Below are 20,364 nucleotides of genomic sequence, written 5' to 3' on the forward strand. Positions count from 1 at the left end.
AAACAGAAACGTTTAATATATATGAAAAAGTTTTCTTAAGTCTCATTTGTTTTCTGAATAAAAAGGTTAACTCAAGTATGCAGACATTTTCTTTCCTTTCATGCCTAAATTCCTTACCTGAGGAAGTAAAATATTTTGAAGAAATTCTTTGTCAAGATGAGAATGTCTCTTCTGTTTTTCTAGACCCTCCAGTATAATGCAAGAATCCTATGTCTTTTTGTGCTTATTGGTAGGGGAAGAAAATAGCATCGGCTAGTATTTGAACTGGGTATGAAAATTTCTCCTAAATTTGGATTTCATGTTAGATACTTTATGCAGAAGATGAATATGCAAGTTTTAATTGAGAATTCAACTTGAAAATCATGAAGTGCCTGCTTTCTGATGCTTAGGTATTAAGTCTGTCTTTTGAAAACTTAACATATGTGAATCTTTGTGGCAACATTTTTTCATTTCCATGTTGTTTTTTTTTAATATACAATACGGCAAAAAATCTTTATTGTCTTAGAAGAAATTACCAGATTCAGAGACTTATAAATTTTTCAATTCTGACATTTCTGACTTCCACTTAGTTGAAAATTATTATTACTAATTTTTTTCTTCAGTGTTGAATTACTAGTAACATGTATGTGTATACAGTGTTTTTAAATAACAGCTGTTCATTATTTGTATATTAATAATCTGTGAGCGAACATTTTCCTTTTCTATTTCTTGTAAAAGATTATATTTATTTGTAACAAATAGGAAAAGAAACTTTGACATTGTTGCAATTCTGAAATTATCTTAGTTTTAGGAAAAAGTGTTTCTTGGAAGAGATGGCTGCATTCTGGGAATGAGAGATGCAGTTCAATTGCAAATTTTAAAAGCAAAGTTATAAGCTAAATAATTTGCATGTCTAAACTGTGATTATCATTTTCACTTCTGAAATAAAAATTCTCCACTGTAACTAGGTCTGGTTTTAAACTTTTTTCTATTACAGAAATAATTTTGCAACCATTTATTCTGTAGAAATCTTTTCTAGTAAAATCCCCAACACAAGTTTTTCTTTCTACAGTCTTCATCAGCATGTTTGTCAAATGTGCTGGCCTCCAGGAGAGGAAGATTTGCTGCTCATTTGCTATGAAAGTATCTACTAATAGAGGAGACTCATTAGAATAAGACTTGCTTTTCCCCATTTTTCCTTTTGTCCAAAACCAGGACACATATATATTTGCACTTTTCTCAGCATTTTGAGTTACAGTTGGCAGTGTTGAATTCAAAACTGTCACAGTTGGTTTAATTCTTACAGTTGTACAGTTTAAGTTAGGATTTCTACTAGTCAGGATATGTTTAAATGCTAGTCTTGCTAAACCTTATTTTGGAAAATATCTTTCAAAAGTGTTTTTATCTGTTGTTTCTTATGACAGTCTTAAAAGTAGTAGCTTGTATAAATTTGTCATTTTAAAATGTTTATATATGCATGACATGATTGAATACTAAGAAATGATTGGAAATACATATTTTCTTCAAAAATGTATTAGAGTGAAAAGAAGTTAAAAGTAATTTTAGGGAATGTGACTAGAGCAAACACTGTATTATCATGAGAAGACAGAATGCTTCAGGCATATGAACATCCTGAGGCAAAGCTGAAGGTATTTTAACTTATTGATAACATTTACTCCTTAGGGCTAAAAATTACTATAATAAATTTTTCATTTCATCATATAATATAAATTAACTAAACTTTATATTAGATTGAACTAAATGTGTGCAAAAAAAGTGAAAGGAGTATCTGAGCAGTCTCAGGAGTCTGAAATGCAGAATGACAGAGAATAAGCAAAGAATTCACAGCAAGCATTACATAAGCAGCTCTGCATTTCTCTTGGCTTTAGAAGCCTGGTGAATCTCTTCATGCTGGGGGGAATATCAGTATGGGGGTTGGGTAGGATCTATATAGGAAGAGTGAGTGGAGTTGATTGGAGGAGTAGTAAATATTGAGATTCTGAATAAACGCTCTGAGGTTTAAACAGCTCAAGGACAATGACAGTTTAAAAACGGAGTTCTGCATGCAGATTTCCTTGGATCACTCATAACGTCATAAACTTGTTTAAACTCTAAATATCTGAGGAATTGGGGTTTTTATTTATATCTGATGTTTTACACTGTGAAAATGAAATAATAGTGTTTTATTTTCAGGTTAGTGATGCAGTATTTGCATGGCAAGCACATACCAGAATATTTCTTTAACAGTTTTGTTGCTGTTGACAATTGAAGGCTTTCATTGCCTTTAGTAGAAGAGTGGTTTGAAAATATTTAATTTGGTGAGGCTTTGCTAGAAGTCAAGCTAGTAGGAGGGTAAGAGAAATTACTGAAATACGCACCAAGTAGTCATAGAAAATGGAGTACTGTGTTACTTTACAGGGATTCTCAATTTAACAATCAGGTCTGTCTCTTGCTTTAATTTCCAGAGGTTTTTAGTAAAACTAGGGAGGGTTGGCTGAGAGTAAGTTATAATGTTTGTTTTGCATGTTTTTCTTGATATAGTTTAATCTATGTTGAGAAAAGCACAAGATCAGGTACTTGATATTCTACTTACTTACATGCCATGTTTTAGGATTTACTTACCAAAAAGGAAGTATAATACATGCTAGAATAGAAAATAATATTTTATCAATTAGAATAGCTAGAGGAAGGGAAAGTGACTTAATTTTAAAACCAAATTACCTTACAAAGTCTCACTCTTAAGCATGCATTATTGCATGTGCCAAGAGAACCAAGATGTGTGTCCAAATCAATTTGTCTGGCATGTGGTCTCACCATCCTGCACTGCTCCTATCCTTCATCTCCTGATCAGTGTGCCCTGGGAAACTACCTGCACAAGTGTTCAAGGATGTCAGTGTCCTGCTGATCTGACTCTGTTCTAGCCCTTGTGATGCCATTTGTTCTTTTTCTTTCTCCTACACCTCTGTGTACCCAGTTGTTCTCCACTCTTACCAGCCTTAATACTTTGTTACAATTACCTGTTCGAAATGCTGCTGCTGTCTTGTAACTTGACATTCTTGAAAGGAAATGCATCACTGTAAATTTAAAAATGCATGAACGGGTCTTTAAGAAGGATATTAAAATAGAATTCTACAAACCATTTTATTAAAAGCAATGCTGTAATTGTAAGGCAGAAAGTCCTCTGTGAGTTTGTGCAAGTAATCATATAGATAGAACTAAGTAAGAAAGAGGGGCTCTCAAGATCTTGGAGGTGAAATGAGGTAGGTTTTGACATTTTGCTTGTCTGGTGGCAGGCTCTGGAAACAGGAGACCTGAGTAGCTGGAAGGAGCATGTAGCTGGCTTGAAGCAGACATAAATGGTTGTTTTTATGAAATAATGATTCTAGGAGGCTTAGACCAAGGAAGGCCTGGCAAATGGGGCAATATTGTATCTGTCAAGTAACAGAGGTAACATCCCTAACATGGATGCTAATTTAAGGTAACACCAAAAGGGGAAGTGCTAAAGAAAAAAATTCTGTCCGACCCAGTGTTGTTCACAAATGGAAGTTGCTTACCTTTTCCACCCTCTCTCTTGGATACCAAATTCAAATATATGTCAATGAGTATAAAATCAGTAGTGAAGATTTTAATTGAAAAAGGATTTGGTAAAATCAGCATAATAGAAAACTGTTGTGTTAATTGCACTAAAGGAATATAAAACAGTAGCTAATTATATTTTGGGAGGATGAGTAGATGAAAGAGTACAGGACTGTGATCCCTACTTCTTATGGAATTTTCAGTAATTTTGAACTGGGGAATATAGAGTAAGTGAGGATCATTAAGCTAAGAGTGAATTATAGGTTCTAGATCTGCCAGAAATCATTGGAAGAAATGTGATGTGTTCAGTACTTGCATAAGCACATGTCTAAGGGTATTTTGAGAATTTCCTTTGGGAGGTCTTACATTCTGATGTGAAGAGTACTCTTTCTTGTTCCTTGGATTTTAATTTTGGATTGTGAGATATGCTTATGATATACACATAAATTACAAGATTGGAATTGTTAGTGGGCTAAGTGACCCTTATGATGGGTTTAACCATGAGCAAATACCATCCTGCCTGCTAATAGATATATTTGATATTTCAGGAAAACTTCACTAGACCTTACTTCTAAAAAGCTGGAGGGGTTGAAAATAAGCAGCAGTTCTTGAGAGTAGGCAGAAGGTGATGGCAAGTGGGTTTCCTTTTTTTATGAAAAACAACAATCCCCTCCCCCCTGGGGAAAAACAAACAAACAAAAAAAACAAACAACAAAACAGGGCCCACCTCCCCCCTCCAAAAACTAGAAAGAAACAAGACTGAACAACTAAAAGGCCTGAAATACTGCTGTCTAGAGTGAGGATAAACTTCAAGGGAAATGCCCAATACACTGTCTAGTAAAAGAAATGTGCATGCTCACATTATCCCAGGTTGCTCAGTCATATTTTATAGCAAACATGAAGGGATGAAGAGAAATCACTTCAGAAATGGTGTATATAAAATATTGATAATAAAAACTAAAGGGATGGATGACTGCAGAACAGAGGAGAGACTGAGAGCAGGAACCAGTCAATCCTCAGTGATTAAAGGAAAAGTATGTGAAGAAATTTTGATTTGGGTAGAAGGTGCTTTTTTGGGTGTTGTTTTTTTTTTCAGATTAGCTAAATCAAGCCAGTCACTCTGAGACTGTTAAGTCTCAGAAGTATGAAGACCATGCCACATTTGTTTCGAAAGCATGAGAATTTGTATTCTACCTTGCCGTATGGCTTTGCATGGAGATCTGTGTGGAAAGACAGCAGCAAAAACCTTTATCCTGAGCAGTCTGTTTAATTCAAACAAAGATCAAGGTGTCCCCATAGAACTGTGCACTTCTGCACTTCTGCCCAGTGTTCTCTGCCCTGTGCTGGTTGTTGACTTCCTCAGATTCCTCCTGTCCCTGTTCCTCTCATTCCTATATGAATGTCCACTCATTCTTGTACCCTGCTGCTGCATGTTCCTTATCCCCATTTTGTTTCTGTTTCATGTCTCCTAAATAACCTTTTCCAGCAAGGCAGCAAACCCATGAAGGGCAGTGCTTGTTGCTGTCTCTGTGTTTGGTCTCTGTCTGTGTGTCAAGTGTAATGAGTTTAAATAAAATATTATGAGGATAATAACTCTTCCAGCTGGTGAGCCTGGAGTTCTTCTCCATGTCTAGGGGGTTAACTGAGTGTTTCCCTGACCTGGTAATGTTAACTTTTAATAGTCCTAGAAAGAGAAAAGCATTGATCTCTACTAACATTTATAACAGCCAAGCCCTGTTAAATTATATGGCAGTTAAACTAACATCCATTATTGTAATGGAGTAATTCATAAAATATTTATTTGTTAACAAATTAAAAGCTGGAGGTATAATAAGTGGTGACTGACAAAAGTTTTATGGAAAATACCATCATTCAAACAAACCTGATAATTTGTTGATGAAAGAAGCTGTGTGAATGTATTGTCAAAGCACTCATTAAATAGAGGAATTGGCTAATTGGTAATCAGCAGTGTATCCATATATCTCTGCTCTGATTTCTGGGGGATTTCCATCCTGCATTTCTCCATAATTGTGTTGAACTCTATTGCTAGTCTAAAATAGCACTTAAATGTTTAAATACCTGATGTTAATTGTTGTGAATTGTTGTGTCATTTCAGCTCTGACATTCCCCAAGGAAGGCTTATCAGTCTGTTAATTCACTGTATCCAGTATAGAAGCTGCTTAGTGTTTTATTAAACTCTGACTTTAAAAGCTAAAATAAAGTCTAAATAGAGACTGCAGAGTTAGAAAAAAAACAGTGGAGGAGTAGACTTGAAGACCTCACATGGCAGAGTTCCTATGGCTCTGGGGCTTATGTCTCCCCTTTCATGTCTCAGACCCTCTCTTTGTTTCTGTTTGCTTAGGCTCATAGAAATGTTGGATGTTAGGGACCTCTGAAGGTCGTCTACTCCAAGCTCCCACTTGAAGTACCAGTGTCCCCAACGCTAGATCAGGTCAGTCAAGGTTTCAGGTGATTCTTGGAAACATCCAGGGATGGAGATGCCACCCTGGACTCTCCTTTTCCCTCTGTGTTATATAGGATTTACATAATCACACTAAGGCCATGTAATATGCAAGGTGAAAGGCATAAAGAAAGGTGATAATGAATGGCAAGTATGACTTGAGTAAGTAATGAAAAAATAAGGAAAGGAGGTAGCTTGAAACTTGGATCTTGAAAGATGGATTTCAAGTCTTGGGCTTTTTGAGGAATGCCTCCCTGAATGTGTCGTCTTCTAAGAGCAGCAGCAATTTCATACTAAGCTTCAACATGAACAAATGCTTGGGAAGGCTAATAACACTTTTCTTGTAGCAATAGGAGTTTTTGTGCAAGCAGGAGCTTTGTGTCTGTCTGGCATTTTTATTATATCAGTTAAACCCAAGAAATAATACTTCGGGGTGGAAGTCGCTGAAGCTGCTTTGTCTGTGTGAATGTTTTTGTAGGATAGAACTGGTAAGAGAGCAGATCAGAATATTTATTAAGAGAAACTAATTATTGGTCTTTCACAAATAGGTCCATTATTCTAGGAAATAACATGGGAAACTCATTACAACCTGTAGTTTAGGACACTAGTTTTTCTACTGGAGGAACTATCAAAATACAACATAAGCATGGCAATTGTGTGGGCTTTTTTTTTTCCTATTAAATATTAAGCTTACAAGCCTAGTGGTTAATTTATGGTTTGAAGGTTATCTTTGAAATGAAAAGGGACTAAGTTTATGTGGTTTTGGTTAAAGCTCAGATTAGAGATAAAAGAGTTTGAGATTCTGACATGAGATCTCTGACGGGAAAGCAAAACGTAGAGACCATCAAAGTTTCTACATTTTGGGTCTGTTTTCAAATGATATATTAATTTTTTATAATTCCAATTAAAGTCAAATATTCCTCAGGATTTTCTGTCCTAGAACAGCTAGCAAGTGTTGATTCTGACTAGTTAATGAAAAGAATGAGATTTTTTTCCTTTCTAAAAGTCTAAAACAATTCTAAATAGATCATTCATTTAAAAGTATTTGTTTAACCTAATTTTTATATTTTCAGATTTTTCTGAGATAAATACGAAATTATTGATGTAAACTTACAGGCCATTGTCAAAATTGGCTTTCGGCTGTTTTAAAACATTTCAAACATGATCACTGCATTACTTTGCTCCATTGTCTTAGAGTTAGCATTAATAACAAAGCATGTAATTAGCTTCCTAAACCAAAGCAGAATTGTCAAAACTATTGCCTTTTCTTTTTTGAAAGAAATTATCTCATGTTTACATGGTTACGGTTTTGACAGTATTCAGATTCTGACCTGAAAGTATGTTAAATTTTCACTTAATATGTGGGCTTCTTTTACAGGTTCCTGAAAGTCTGTGGCTCTGAACTAGTACGTCTTGAGTTGTCTTGTGGCCATTTCCTTAATGAAACATGCTTGGAGGTCATCACTGAAATGTGTCCAAATCTTCAGGAATTAAATCTCTCATCATGTGATAAAATACCACCCCAGGCTTTCAACCACATAGCTAAAGTGGGTAGTCTAAAGCGTCTCATTCTCTACAGAACGAAAGTGGAGGTAGGAACAGCTATTTTCAGCCTTTGCAGTAAATATTTTTGATCTTGATAAAGTTGGTTTGGGGTTTTATTTTTTTTCAATAATGAAGAAGTAATTTAGTATTTTGAGTGTCAGTTCAGAGCTAAACTTGGAAAGTCCAAAGGCAGTTTCAAAAACCTTAGGATGTTCTTTTTATTTTCAAAATAGCTTTTGGCCTTTTAACTTTCATGCTAGGTTTAATGTTTTAGCTTTCATGGTAGGTTGGTGACTTTTCACTAGCTGTTTTAAGCAGTGTGGTAAAATTACAAATGTAAAGCTTTTCTTGTATTTTGAAGTGTACTCTAGACAAACTATTGGCAAATATAATTATAAAATTATCCTGTTTCATGATTTTCTTTAATTCTCAACATGCTCTCTTTTCAAATTATTTGCTAATTTCTAGATTCCTACAGTCTTTGTATGCTAGCAATACTTGAGACACAGAACACAAGTTTTTCATAAAACTTCTCATTTACAGTCTAAAAATTACTTCTTTACACAGTTACTTGACTGCCCAAATCAGAGTTGTTACTGCTTGCTGCAACACATTTCTTCTTTAAGATGGAATGGGTTTGTGTGCTATGGCTGAGAATTCTGTTGTAGTTTGCTACCATTTTACAAATGGTGTATCCTGATAAACTCAGCAGTTTGAATAAGAATTCCATTCCCTCTCAGTAGCTACATTACTCATGTGTTACAACCTTGCTACCATGGTTTACCTGGAAGCTGTCCTACTTTTGTGTTGCAAAAGCTGTGTCAAAATGGGGGCAAACCCATGTCTCTGCAAATTTTTTTTCCTAGCTTCTAATTCTAGATTAAACATTTTTAAAAGGGTTTGGTTGTGTGTGTTACTTGTGTTTGAGCTTTTGGTGCACAGAAGTCAGGCTGTGACACTGGATTATGTGAGCTGTTTATCTGTAGTGTCATGAAGGGAATGAAGCTGGAACAGTAGGTTCTGTCAACTAGATGTGCAAGTTAACATCTGAAGTTAAGACTACAATATTGCATTCATAAGCAGTTCACACCTGACAAACGTGTTAGAGTTAGTTGGGTCTTGTTGTCCTTTATTTGGTGAATCCTAACTTTGTTTGTGCCCAAGTTCCAGCTAGGTGTCTGTAATGGAGTGGGTAACAAGGCAGGTAGATTAGAGAGTGATCTACCTAGTGTGAGTGGTGCTTACTGTGGGATGTGTAGTCATCATGAAGCCAGTGGCCCTCAGTAACTTGTTACTTTGTGGTAGCTGCTCTCTGTATTGAAGCAATTACTATTTTCTTCAAACCAAAAAGAAAAGTGGTGAGCCCTGCATTTTTTGAATAGAGCTGTATTGGTGCCTTGGATGTATCTGTTCTGTTTCTACAGCACTAGTCTTTCTGTTAATCTTGCGTAAATCTCTTCATTTCATTTTGACTATTGGCTCTAATTCACAAAGCTATTTTATATCCAGGAAAGATTGTTATATCAGAGGTAGTGATTGTATAATTTTATTATTTTTTTACTGTTGATTGATCAGAATCTTCTCAGTTCTACTCAGGTAACTTCTGAAGTTTGAGACTTCATGCTTGTAATAATGCAGCAGATGAAATGTACTCTGAAGTGATTGGTAACTGTCACTCCTCTGCTATCGCTTTGCTGAGCAGAGCTTGAAATTAGATTGAAGTAGGTGGTAAATATTTCCTGACTTTGAAGTCCTTACATTGTGAAGATTCACTTCTCCCTTTCATGGTATGGACATGCCTCTGCTTGTAGCTGACAAGAACATTCATTCATAGTCAAGTTTACTTAAGATTATGCTTCCATTTTATATGTATGTATGAACAAAAGGCACTGTTCCTAATAAACAGTGGCAGAGAAATTTCTGAAAATTTAAATAGGTAAATTTGAGATGATGCTTGGGTGTTACTTGTTAATATGAAGCCACTTAAAAATATACATTGTGCATCACAAGTCAAAAAATAAAAGGGACAAAATGAAGATGTGGCATAGGATTTGAATAAGAGCATTGGAACTACAAAAGTCACAGATTTGTAGAAACGACATTGTCTTTTTCAACTTGAGCTTCTCTTAGTGCAAATCTTTGGTTATCTGTATAAAATAGGCTGCCGTTCCTGCCGTACTTTTCAGCTGGTACAGAAATGCTTGTTAGTAAGTGGTGGCTATATGCAAAAAAGGATAGATTGATCAAGCATGTTGTCAAGTGATTGAGACTTTTCCAAAACCTTTCAAAAAGCTGTTAGTATTCTTGATTTTTGTGGAATTTCTACTGCTGTCTTCACTGTTGGAGCTTCTGAGGAGCAAACAGAGGAACAATGCTAATGATTAACCAAAAACATGGCGTTGTGTTTGTGGCATTGTTGCCAACTGGATCTGTTCAGTGAAAAGATTCTGAGGCTGTGAATCCACTAAGAAAAAAATGCAAACTGATAACAAGTATATGTTTATTATGAGAAAATAAGAAGGTGAGAAGAACAGAACTGATAAGGTGTTCTGTTAAACTGCTGTCTTATAATCCAAGAAGAAAGCAAAAGAAAAATCTATTCATTTCATTTAGACTGTTTTTCTAAATAATTCAGGGGCTTGCTTTTTTTCCTAAACCAAGCAATAAGCAAAATCAACCACAAAATTTTTATGTGTTAGAGCACATCTGGGTAAATAGTACAATTGTTTCCTTTGGTTGTGGATTTGGACATATGATTAAATGACACAGGAAGAGATGAAGATTCTCTGTCCTCTTTGTTAGTATGCAATGATGCTGTTTCTGGTGTTGCATTATTATGCTTAATAAAAACTACAGAAATAATATTTTAATAAAAGACATGGCATTTCTTCCATATACACTCCCAACTACCTGCCCAGATACAGGATTTTCTTGCAGTCTGGATCCTGCTGTAGCATTTCCCTTTAATTTTTTGCCTTTTAATACTAAAAAAGAGGAAAAAAGTTCTTTCAGCATCTAAATTTAAAGTATTTGTTGTACTTTTTCCATATATATGATTACTGTGACACTAATAGATAAATTCTAAGGAAACATTCTGCCAAAAAATTGACTATGATTAATGATTTTTTTAGGTGCATAGATTTTGAGGACAATGGAAATTCACTAAAATTAATAATGTTGGCTGAGCAATTGTAATTACAGTTTCTTTGTAATTTAGCTATTTTCTTTGAATAATTTTTCTATTTAAAAATATTGCCATTGTTTCTGTTATCCAGTTTTTAAATGTATGTTTTTAGTGGAATGGGCAAGGTGGTGTTTTGCTGCTTGGTGCACTGCTACTTTGAAAGATTTCCGTGCCATCTGGAGAATGTTGTAGTCTTTGGTCTTAATCCTGCTGATCCTTAAAGCTGTATGTAGTGCTACTTCCTTGACATGTTGTGAGGTTGTGTGTAGAGAATTGTTTTCTGACATCTGAATTGAAGCTTCCAATGCCTTTGAATTATTTCAACCTTTCTGTTAGAAGGAAAGTCCAGTGACTTTCGTAACTTTTCAGTTACTGAAAAAAGTGTCCTGTATGGACACTTTATGACACTGTATGGACCTCCTCCCCACCAAATGTGGTTCATTTTTTCAGTGCTATAAGTTCATTAATAAGGATTCTTAAAGGTTGTTTGTTTATGTATATGCTTGAATAATTTATATCTTGCTTTGAGAAACTGATCTCAGCCTTTCATAAATGTAATTTCTTTGTGCTCAATACCGCTGTTATACTTGTGGGATTTTTTTGCTGCTGGTTTTGATATTTACTGACACATAACTCCTTAATGTTTATTGGTTGAGAGTGTATTCACAGCATAACTTAAGCACTTGTTGGCCTTGATACATTTGAAGAGTACAATGAACTCTGGAAGTATTACTGTACACAGCAATGCACATGAGCATGAATATTACCTTAATTTAATCCTTATTGTAAGGTATTTAATCCATATGAATAATGCAGCCAAAAATGTATTTTAAAGAAACCAAAGCGACAATTGCAGTGGGAGAACTTGTCAGTCTTCTTACTGATGGCTGTACATTTTAATGTAAGATTATATATTTCATATTGCATGAAGTTCTGAAATCTTTCTAATAAGTTTGTATTGCAATTATATTTGAGCTATAAAACAAACTAAATTAAAATCTAATTACAATAGACACAGGACTTTGTTTTTCATGCATTTTAAAGCAAGTGTTGTATTTATAGATGTTATCTCTGGTAATTTTGACCAAAAGCAAATTTGGAACTTGGGCAGCTGCAAAAGAGGACACTGGAAATCTTGGATACCACAAAGAAGCAGAAGAATCATAGCAGTAAATGTAATAACTCTTACTTTTTATACCATGAGAAATCCAGCAGTTAATGCTGGCCTAAAAATGTTCTACACTGTTTTCAGAAATAACCTATTGTAGGTCACATCATATGTTTGAGAGCTATTGTTTAAAGAATTTTCAGTTTGGGCAAAGTTCCATTGGCTTGGGTATGAATCTTTAGGATGAGGAGTTGCAAGCAAATAGTGGGAAAAAAAAAGGTGAAAGGCTGTAGCTGGAATGTGGATTCTTGGAATCAAGTTGAGTCAGTGACAATCGTGCGATGCAGGGCCTTGATGGTGCTTTTTGATTTCTTGTCAGGCTCACAGCATGGAATTTGGTTGTTTGAGCCTGTAATGTGAAGTGAGGGGGAAGAATGAAGGTGTAAAACAGATTTGCAGACATAAGGGAGGACATAATTTGACCAAATAAAGAAAAATCAAAATACAGTAATTTAATTAACTGCAGAGACGATTACTTTCATTGAATTAATTCAGTAATTGCTGTGTTGCTGTGTCTTAGTCCCTGCTGTGCCCCTGGCACTGCCAAGTAGCTGTAGAGAACAAAAAGGTGCCCCTGTATATTCTGAATCCCAGCTTGCAAATTATACTGGGTCTGTTTCTGAAGAGCCAAGTTGTTCTGACTTCTGAAAGGCTACACCTGCATTCGTTAATAAGACTCATTCCACCTCGTTCTTCTCTTATGTCATGCTACGAGTGTTCATTTAGTGTTTTAAAACATGTCATAAAGTTTTGAAGACAGAAGATTTATCACTGTCTCAAAAATTTTATCTCAGAAATGGTCCTATTAACCACGTGCATTAGGGGGCTATGGACAGCAAATTTTTTAACGAATGCATTTCACTTGTATCCCTTTTCATCACGTTTCTTTCCATGTTGTATCTTCCAAGGTGATAGCTGATGGATACTTGGAGGAGAATAGAATTCCTGGTCTAATGCTAGCTTCTAGTGTGGAGGAAAATTATTTGCTGCCATGTTTATTTGGAATCTATAAAAGAAAATTGACTGCATTAATGTCAGAGGGCATTACTCATAACCCTTGTGATTGTGGTATTTAAGGACAGGGTAGGGGCCTTATCCTGGAAACTAACTACATCTGTTGTAGACGGGTCCTACATCTCTTGTGAGCATTTTTCAGTCAGTTTGGAGGTGCCAGCTGAGCTGGAACCAGGTGGTCTGAGCAAAAGTTTCAAGAAGTTCCTTCCCATGCTTAGGTCCTCTGTGATTCTCTTACTGCTGATGATGCTATTTGGGAACTTAACCTGGGAGCTTTGTGTTCCTGATCTCTGACTGTGGTCAGTTGCAAGGTTTCTGTATGCTACACTTCTTCTATCAATAAAAATTGTGTAGTAGCAACTTACTCATTTCATAGCTGTGGTATGAGGATAGATACAAAGAAGACTGAGGTTCTCTGACTGATACTATATAGGATACTTTACATAGGGGTGTGTGTAAGGACTTGAATACTGTACATACCATAACACAACACGCTTTTCTAAGTTGGAGAAAGTTCAGTTTGTTACAAAGTTTCACCTTTTTTCATCTGGAAAATTTGAGGAAAGGATTGTGTAAGGTTGTTTAAGAGGTATAATCTGGGCACAAAGTTATTGGATACTTGCAGGAGATATCTCTCTCTCTGGGACTACATGGGCATCTTGTTCTTCCAAAAGGCCACAAAAACTACATTGTGAAGGTGACGTCTTCTCTTTGTTTCCTCATTAAATAGTTTGGAGAACTGAAGAACTTAAGCATTAAACAAATTTGGCCACCATTTAGTTCTGATTTAACAATTCCCTGACATCTGTAACATTTTATTTACATGAAAATTAACATATAGTGAGAAATAGACGAATAGAAGGTGAGCAACTTGAATACCTCTGTAGACCTCTAGATCCAAGCAGAGTTTCAAGAAACAGTGTATTATGTATTCTGTGTGTTATTGAATGTTTGTGTACTGTCCCCTGATGTGGGTTTTTTGGGTTAAAAACAAGCTACTGAGAATAGGTCTTCATCCTCAGAACTCAAAATTTTAGAAGCAGTTTGAAAATGAGTGCTTTCTGGGCAACCAACGAGTATGAAAACTTTTTCTGAAAACAAAGTCTAGTATTTTATAAGTATCTAAAATTTTGTAGATTTTTAAATCTGGTTAAACCACTGACTCTCATGTGTTTATTAGCATGCATCTCATCTCTATAAACCTCTCACAGTACCTCATATCTTTATCATATTTGTTTTGAAGTATCATAGACCAAGAAGTACGGAACTGAAATTATCTTGATGCCTTTGATGCCTTGAAATACTCTGGGTGTGGGGGGGAATGAGAGGGAAAATCATCCTGGAATCATATTGTACAATTTCTTTGTTGCAACAGATTTAGATGAAAATTGTATTTCACCATTACCCTACATTTGGTTTTCTGCATTATTAACGTAATACATTCTCTTTCTGTAAAAAAAAAAAAAAAAGCTTTTGGTGACTACTGCAGCATGTTTGTAGGTTTTTAGATGCAGAGGTATGATACCTTGAAATTTATGAGCTTGACCTTTTTTTTTACTTGTGGGCAATATTGGTTTTCCCTGTTGTACCTTCTAAAAAGCATGGTTCAATAGAAGTTTAGAGAATTCTGGCTTTGCATCCAATGAGGTTTTTACTTGTGGTAGAATAGCAGATGCCGAGTAATTTCTGACTTAGTTCTTTCACAGGCTGTGCCTAGAAAATCCCCTCACCCAAACAGTTATTTTTGGCTTTCTTTTAGTGCTGTATAATGCCAAAAGGAGGAAAAAATAAATATTGTGAATTTTGGTAGATTTTTAATTACTTTTGACAGTCTTTACAAGTTTGTATTTTACATTTGTCTGGGGGGTGTTTGTAATTACAAATGTTTATAGCCATAGTAGTACTCAGATTGATAGAATTGGTTTCTTTTGAGGACTTCTTGTTTGGTTGGTTGGGTTTTTTACTATAAGTAGTTCTAGTATGCCAAAACTTTTATTGGTGTGGTACCTATGAAATGCTATTTCACTGGCTTAAGGTAGACTGCTACATCAACTATTTGAAAACGCATTTTAATTTAACAACAATAAGTTGCACTCATGGTGTGCATGATGAAATTAGAGATGTTTTGGGCTGATCTCTTCCCACAGCTGTGTGTTTCTCTGGGTGAGATGGCCAGTTTTGACATCCCTTACTGTAAATTTAAACCTTTTGGGAACAAAAGGTTCTGCCCAGATTACGAACAGAGGAACCTTTCTGTGCTGTTCTAAGAATATTATGATTTTTCTGCTAATGAATCAACTCCTGAGAATTATGGATGTGATTGGTGCACTTGAGAGAGACATCGATTTCATTGGCTTGGCCTTCATCTGCAGTTCTCCAGTTCTTCTTTTTTTCAGTATCTCACGTTCCAAGAATCTTAAGGAATTCATACAAAAGTTATTGACTTTGATAAGTTTTAGGAAGACCGAGTACTTGGAGCACCCTGCAGAATTACCTCCTCTTTAATACATTTACCCCTCCTCACTAAGGCAGGGTTGTGGGGATGGCTATTGAAGGAAATATTTTCTACTAGTAACTTGAATTTTTAATGTTGAAATACAAACAAAATTAAATCCTACATAATTTAATTTTTTCTTCAATAAAAAGGTTAACTGGAGAATTAGTAACTGATTAAAAACATAGCGAGCAAGGGAAGAGAGGAGGCAGTATTTTAATTATCTTAAGGTAATTTTTAGATTCCTTTGTCTTAGCATTAATGTCACTGAAAATTTTGAAGAAACAATTGCAGAAGAATAAAAGTATTTTAAAATACTTAGGCTCTTTTTTTATTGAGGGACTGGAAGAATTCCCAATATATGTCAGACACAGTTCTTCTGAGAGGGGGAAAAAACAACCTGTTGTTTGTCTCCAGTAAAACAGTTGCAAATTTAAAAGTATCTTATAATATTTATCTGTAGAAAGTTAATGAAAAGCTGCAGACTGTTTCTTCCCAAACCCAAAGCAAAACTTTGTTGTTTTTTTAAGTGCTTCCTTTAATCTTCCAGAGTCACACTGTGGTGCACCTATTTTCATGCCTTGTATGGTAGTGCAGCTGTTATGTGATAGCCATATTATAGTGCATCATTTTTATTTTTTTAACCCTTTTTATATTTTTTCAACCTCTGGCTACTTGACTGCAATGAGTAAATAGTTAAATCTTCTAAGTGCATCTTTCACAGGTGAGTCACATCTGACACTGACAGAAGGCTCTTCTGTTTGAACAGACATTGAGCTCAGGCTATCTGTTGGATGCTTTCTTTATCATGCTAACATCAGAAATTATTTGTACTTTCTGCTGGATCATGAATGTAAAAATTACTGGAAAAAGCCAAGCAAGATTCAGTCTTGCCAAGTGAATTGCTGTGGCACCAGTGCCTGGTTTTTCTGCTGGTGGGTTGTCTGTTCAAACCAGCAGTACTTTTACAACATCAAAGTCAAAACTTGTGTGATGGCCAAGGCCTTTACAAAGACAGGTAGAATACAATTTAGTCCAATACCACCTGCTTGTTATTATACACAGCACATAACTGTCTTCCTGTAGGTATTATTGTTTGTATCTATGTGTGTATTACAGAGTGGAGGACTTCGATGTTTGGACAGACCTGTCCCTGTCTTCTGTGGAGTAAAGTAGGATTTCAAGTGGTAATCTAATCTCTTGTTCAAGCCAGGATCAGCTCTATTGAGGTTCTTTCTGACAGACTTTTGTTCTACCTGTATATAAAGATTTCAGAGAATCTTCAGGCCATCTTCCCTTTTTCTGAGGTTTATGACTACTATGCCTTAAAATATTTCTGAAATCTGCTCTGTAAGGTTGTTTTTAGCAGCATTGTCATATCCTTCTGATCAGTTTGACTTCACAGTCTTCTCTCTGAAAACAACTTCTTCACTCTGTTTTCCTCAACTAAAAACCTCTTTCCTAGGAAGGGAGGGCAGGGCAGACCATTTTATTCTCCCGCTTCAAACTTTTCCTGTTGTCTCTGGCATCTTATAAAAATAGATTATTTTGGTAGGTTTTGTTTTGCTTGGATGGCAAAAAAAATTTAGACCACTGAAGCCATGATTCCACTAAACAAAAGTAAATGTTACCTAAAGTTTGTTTCCATTTTTAAAGTTTGTTGGTTTTTATAATCATCACTCTTCTCTCAATCACTTTAAAAGGGAGCAAGTACAAAGCTAAGTTTTGCCTTTGGTTCAGGGAAAACTCAGAAAATCTCCAAACTATACATGTCTTGGCTTCAAGACTGAAGAATGTTGTTAGATGGATAGTCTTTGATTTTAATGTCTTTGCTTGGCCAAGAAAGTGAAGTTAGACTCCAGGTTAAAGCTCCTCTTAGCTCCTCTTGCAAAGTGCTCTAACATTGGAAAGTTGGCCTGTTACAGCTCCAGGATCGGGTGATTGCCTTGCTGTTCTCCTTCGCTGAAGTAGGAGTGTTGTCGCTCATGTTGTTCTGACAGATGGCTTGACACAGACAGGTTATTACAATGATCATCCTCCTATATGTAGTGCATATGGATTCTGTGAGCTGCCATTCTCTCCTGCTATTTTCATGTCTTTTGCCACCTGGATTCTCAACTGACTGAGACACAGCTAGGCATGCACAAAGGGTTTTTTCTTCTTACATGACATATGCAAAGCCCACCTCAGTTACAGAAGAACAGACACTGCGTCTGAAAGAAATCTGGTTTGCTGTGTGTGGGCATGTGTGTGCCCCAGAAGAGGAATTAATATAGCCAGCAAAATGAATGTTGACTATGTGGTTGTTTACTCTTGGACTTGACTTGGCATGATTTGTGATGGTATGACATGGTGTTCTACCAAGCTCCCTTCTATTACTCAGGTTTCTAGTGCTTTTTTTTTTTAAGTTGTTTTTGTTTTTTTAAATAATGGTCTGAAGTGATAGATTGTGAAAAGACCTTGAAAATGTAGACTCAGTGCATGGCAGTACAGGAAGGACTGTCTTAAAAAAGAGAGGGACTAAAAAGGTACTCTGAGAGTTCTATGACATTCCTGTTGAAGTCAACACATGGAGCTCAGTTATCTATCAAGATAGCTATGAATACTAGTCTTCCTCTCTCTTTCACCCCACTTTCAGGCCAGTGTTCAAATTCCAATCTGGAAACCATTACTGAAAGACTTGGTAGAATGCAGCAATATATTCAGCTTTCCTGTGGAGACATCTGAATACCTGCAGAAACCTTGTTTGGAGCTCCATGTGCTGTTAGAGACTGGTTTAGCTCCAATATTTAAGGTTTGCAGACAGAGGTTCGGGGATTTTGCTTTTAATTTGTGCATCTGAGTAGGTTCTGAAGCTCACAGCTTTCACTGAGTTGAATAGGAATGACTGTGTCTGATTCTGAGTTATTTGTTTATTTCTCTTTCATAATCCAAATGAACCATTTGCTTATTAAGCACTCAATTTTAAATGAATTGGATATTTACACATTTACCAACCTTAAAATATTCTTAATAACCTCTTGAATAATGATTTTTTAATGCTTGTGTTTCATTCCCTAGCTACCTTTTCCTTTAAAAAGTGAATAAAAGTCAAGCAAGGAAGGTACAGTGACTTTGTAGGGAGGGGAGGCTTACTCTTAGCATCTACTTTTAGGCTGCCTTTGGGAAATCAAATCTTAGAAGGCCAAGCTGAATCAAGATTCAGCATGTCAAGTGTTGGATATTTATAATTGCTCCTTAGAGACACCTAAATTAAATGCCTGAAATGGTCTTTGTGAATTCCCCATGCTATGTTCTGTGTCTGTCAGTCTTTCCAGGAATCAGATGTTCCTTCTTGGTGATATGGCAAAGGATCATATTTCTGCCAAGTTCTATTGTAATGTAAGAGAGAAAACTAAGTAAAGCATTTAGCTATAAACTTTCTGAAAACAAGTAAATTTATATTTAAAGAAACTATAAGTTATACTACCCCAGCATACAAACACTGTTGACTAGTGTTCTTGCAGTAATTACACTTAATAGCAGTAGAGTACTTTATTACTTGTATATTGCTTGGGTTTTTTTCTATTACAAACTGTTGTATGTCCTGTAGAAATGCACATATTTTTGTTGTTAACATGTTGTGAAGCTTAGTCCTGTTTTAAAGGTCATATAGATCACGAAGCCCTAATGAAATGACGTTTTAAATATGATGCACAGGTATTTGTGATGTGAATCCCAGATTATATTCTTTTTTTCACACTGTGTGTGTTTCAAAATGCAAAACAAAGTTTATATACAGACAGTGCAGAAGGATCTTTTCTGTATCTTAGAATCACAGGTAAAAATCGGTAAAGTTTCCTTTGTTGTGGAACAGACTAGCTGTGCACTTCTGTAAGGTGCATCTGATGTTGCAGTCAGTTTCAGGCTGAGCAATGTGCAGTACTTTCTGCAAAGAATGGCAATGCTAAATGGCAGGAACAGGAGTGTAAAATACCCATTATATCTGTTTCAGTCTGTGTGATAGTAGTGACAAGCACTCAGTGGCTGTCAGCATCCGTGTCAGCGTGGAGTCGCCTTTGACATTGAAGTCCCCAGCCCAGCCCTGATGCTGTGCAGCTCTATTGGCAGTTCCATCAGGCTGCAGCTGATCAGCGAATGTCAGAGCCTGCCCTCTTCTCCTGGTGTGTGGCCAGCTCTCTGTATTTGAGGCTGGCCTTGCCTGTTATTTGATCTTGCTGCACTTCTTCACCAGCTCTCCTATGGGAAATGAGCAGATAGGTCAGTGGTGTGTGGGTATCTTCAGGGCAGCACACAACCCCAACCAAAGTGACTTGCATAAAGGTTTTAACGATTACCATTTCTTTAGGCCAATCAATGGGTAAAGTACCCAGAGACTCATTAAGTGGCATTTGAGGCACCTGTAAAAGAATTTTGAGCTGTATTTCAGGAAATGTGGTGACAGCCTTTAATGTCTAATTGACCTCTTCTCTTTGTTTCACTTTCCATATTTCCTTCTGATGTGTTCCCCCATGGCAGCAAACAGCTCTGCTCAGTATTTTGAACTTCTGCTCGGAACTGCAGCACCTCAGCCTGGGCAGCTGTGTCATGGTGAGTGCTTGGACAGTTCAGGATGTGTGGGGGGATTGTGTGTGTGTGTGTGTGTGTGTGTGCACTTGCTTTGGAACCAATCTGGGTTTGTTTCACAAAGGTGTGTTAAATGCAAGGTTGATACAAGACTCTACTCTTTTAAAAGGTCCAAGATGAATGCAGGTCATATATTTAAGGGTTATGTACTAGTTTAGTAGGCCTAAAATGGCTTGTAGGCTTTCTCAGTGTTCTTCAGCCTTTTTCTAAGTTTCTGGGCATTCTCTATATGCGTAATCACTTAATAAGTAATTAATAAGACTTTCATAAGGAGATATAGCAACTGATGAACTTAAAATGGAAATAAGTACAGTCTT

The 20,364-nt window shown here is 36.1% G+C and overlaps 1 protein-coding gene across 6 annotated transcripts in view; it reads left to right on the plus strand.

Moving 5' to 3' along the window:
• Window positions 1–20,364, plus strand: part of FBXL4 (F-box and leucine rich repeat protein 4) — a 62,870-nt gene that overhangs the window by 24,658 nt on the left and 17,848 nt on the right. For all 6 annotated transcript variants that reach the window (XM_021545011.2, XM_021545020.2, XM_077782288.1 and 3 more), the window contains 2 exons: window positions 7,395–7,608; window positions 19,940–20,011. In XM_021545011.2, the coding sequence (XP_021400686.1) occupies window positions 7,395–7,608; window positions 19,940–20,011 (286 nt within the window). The remainder of the gene's footprint in view (window positions 1–7,394; window positions 7,609–19,939; window positions 20,012–20,364) is intronic.

The sequence above is a fragment of the Lonchura striata genome, chromosome 3 (assembly GCF_046129695.1).
Source record: "Lonchura striata isolate bLonStr1 chromosome 3, bLonStr1.mat, whole genome shotgun sequence".
In the NCBI taxonomy this organism is placed as follows: Eukaryota; Metazoa; Chordata; class Aves; order Passeriformes; family Estrildidae; genus Lonchura; species Lonchura striata.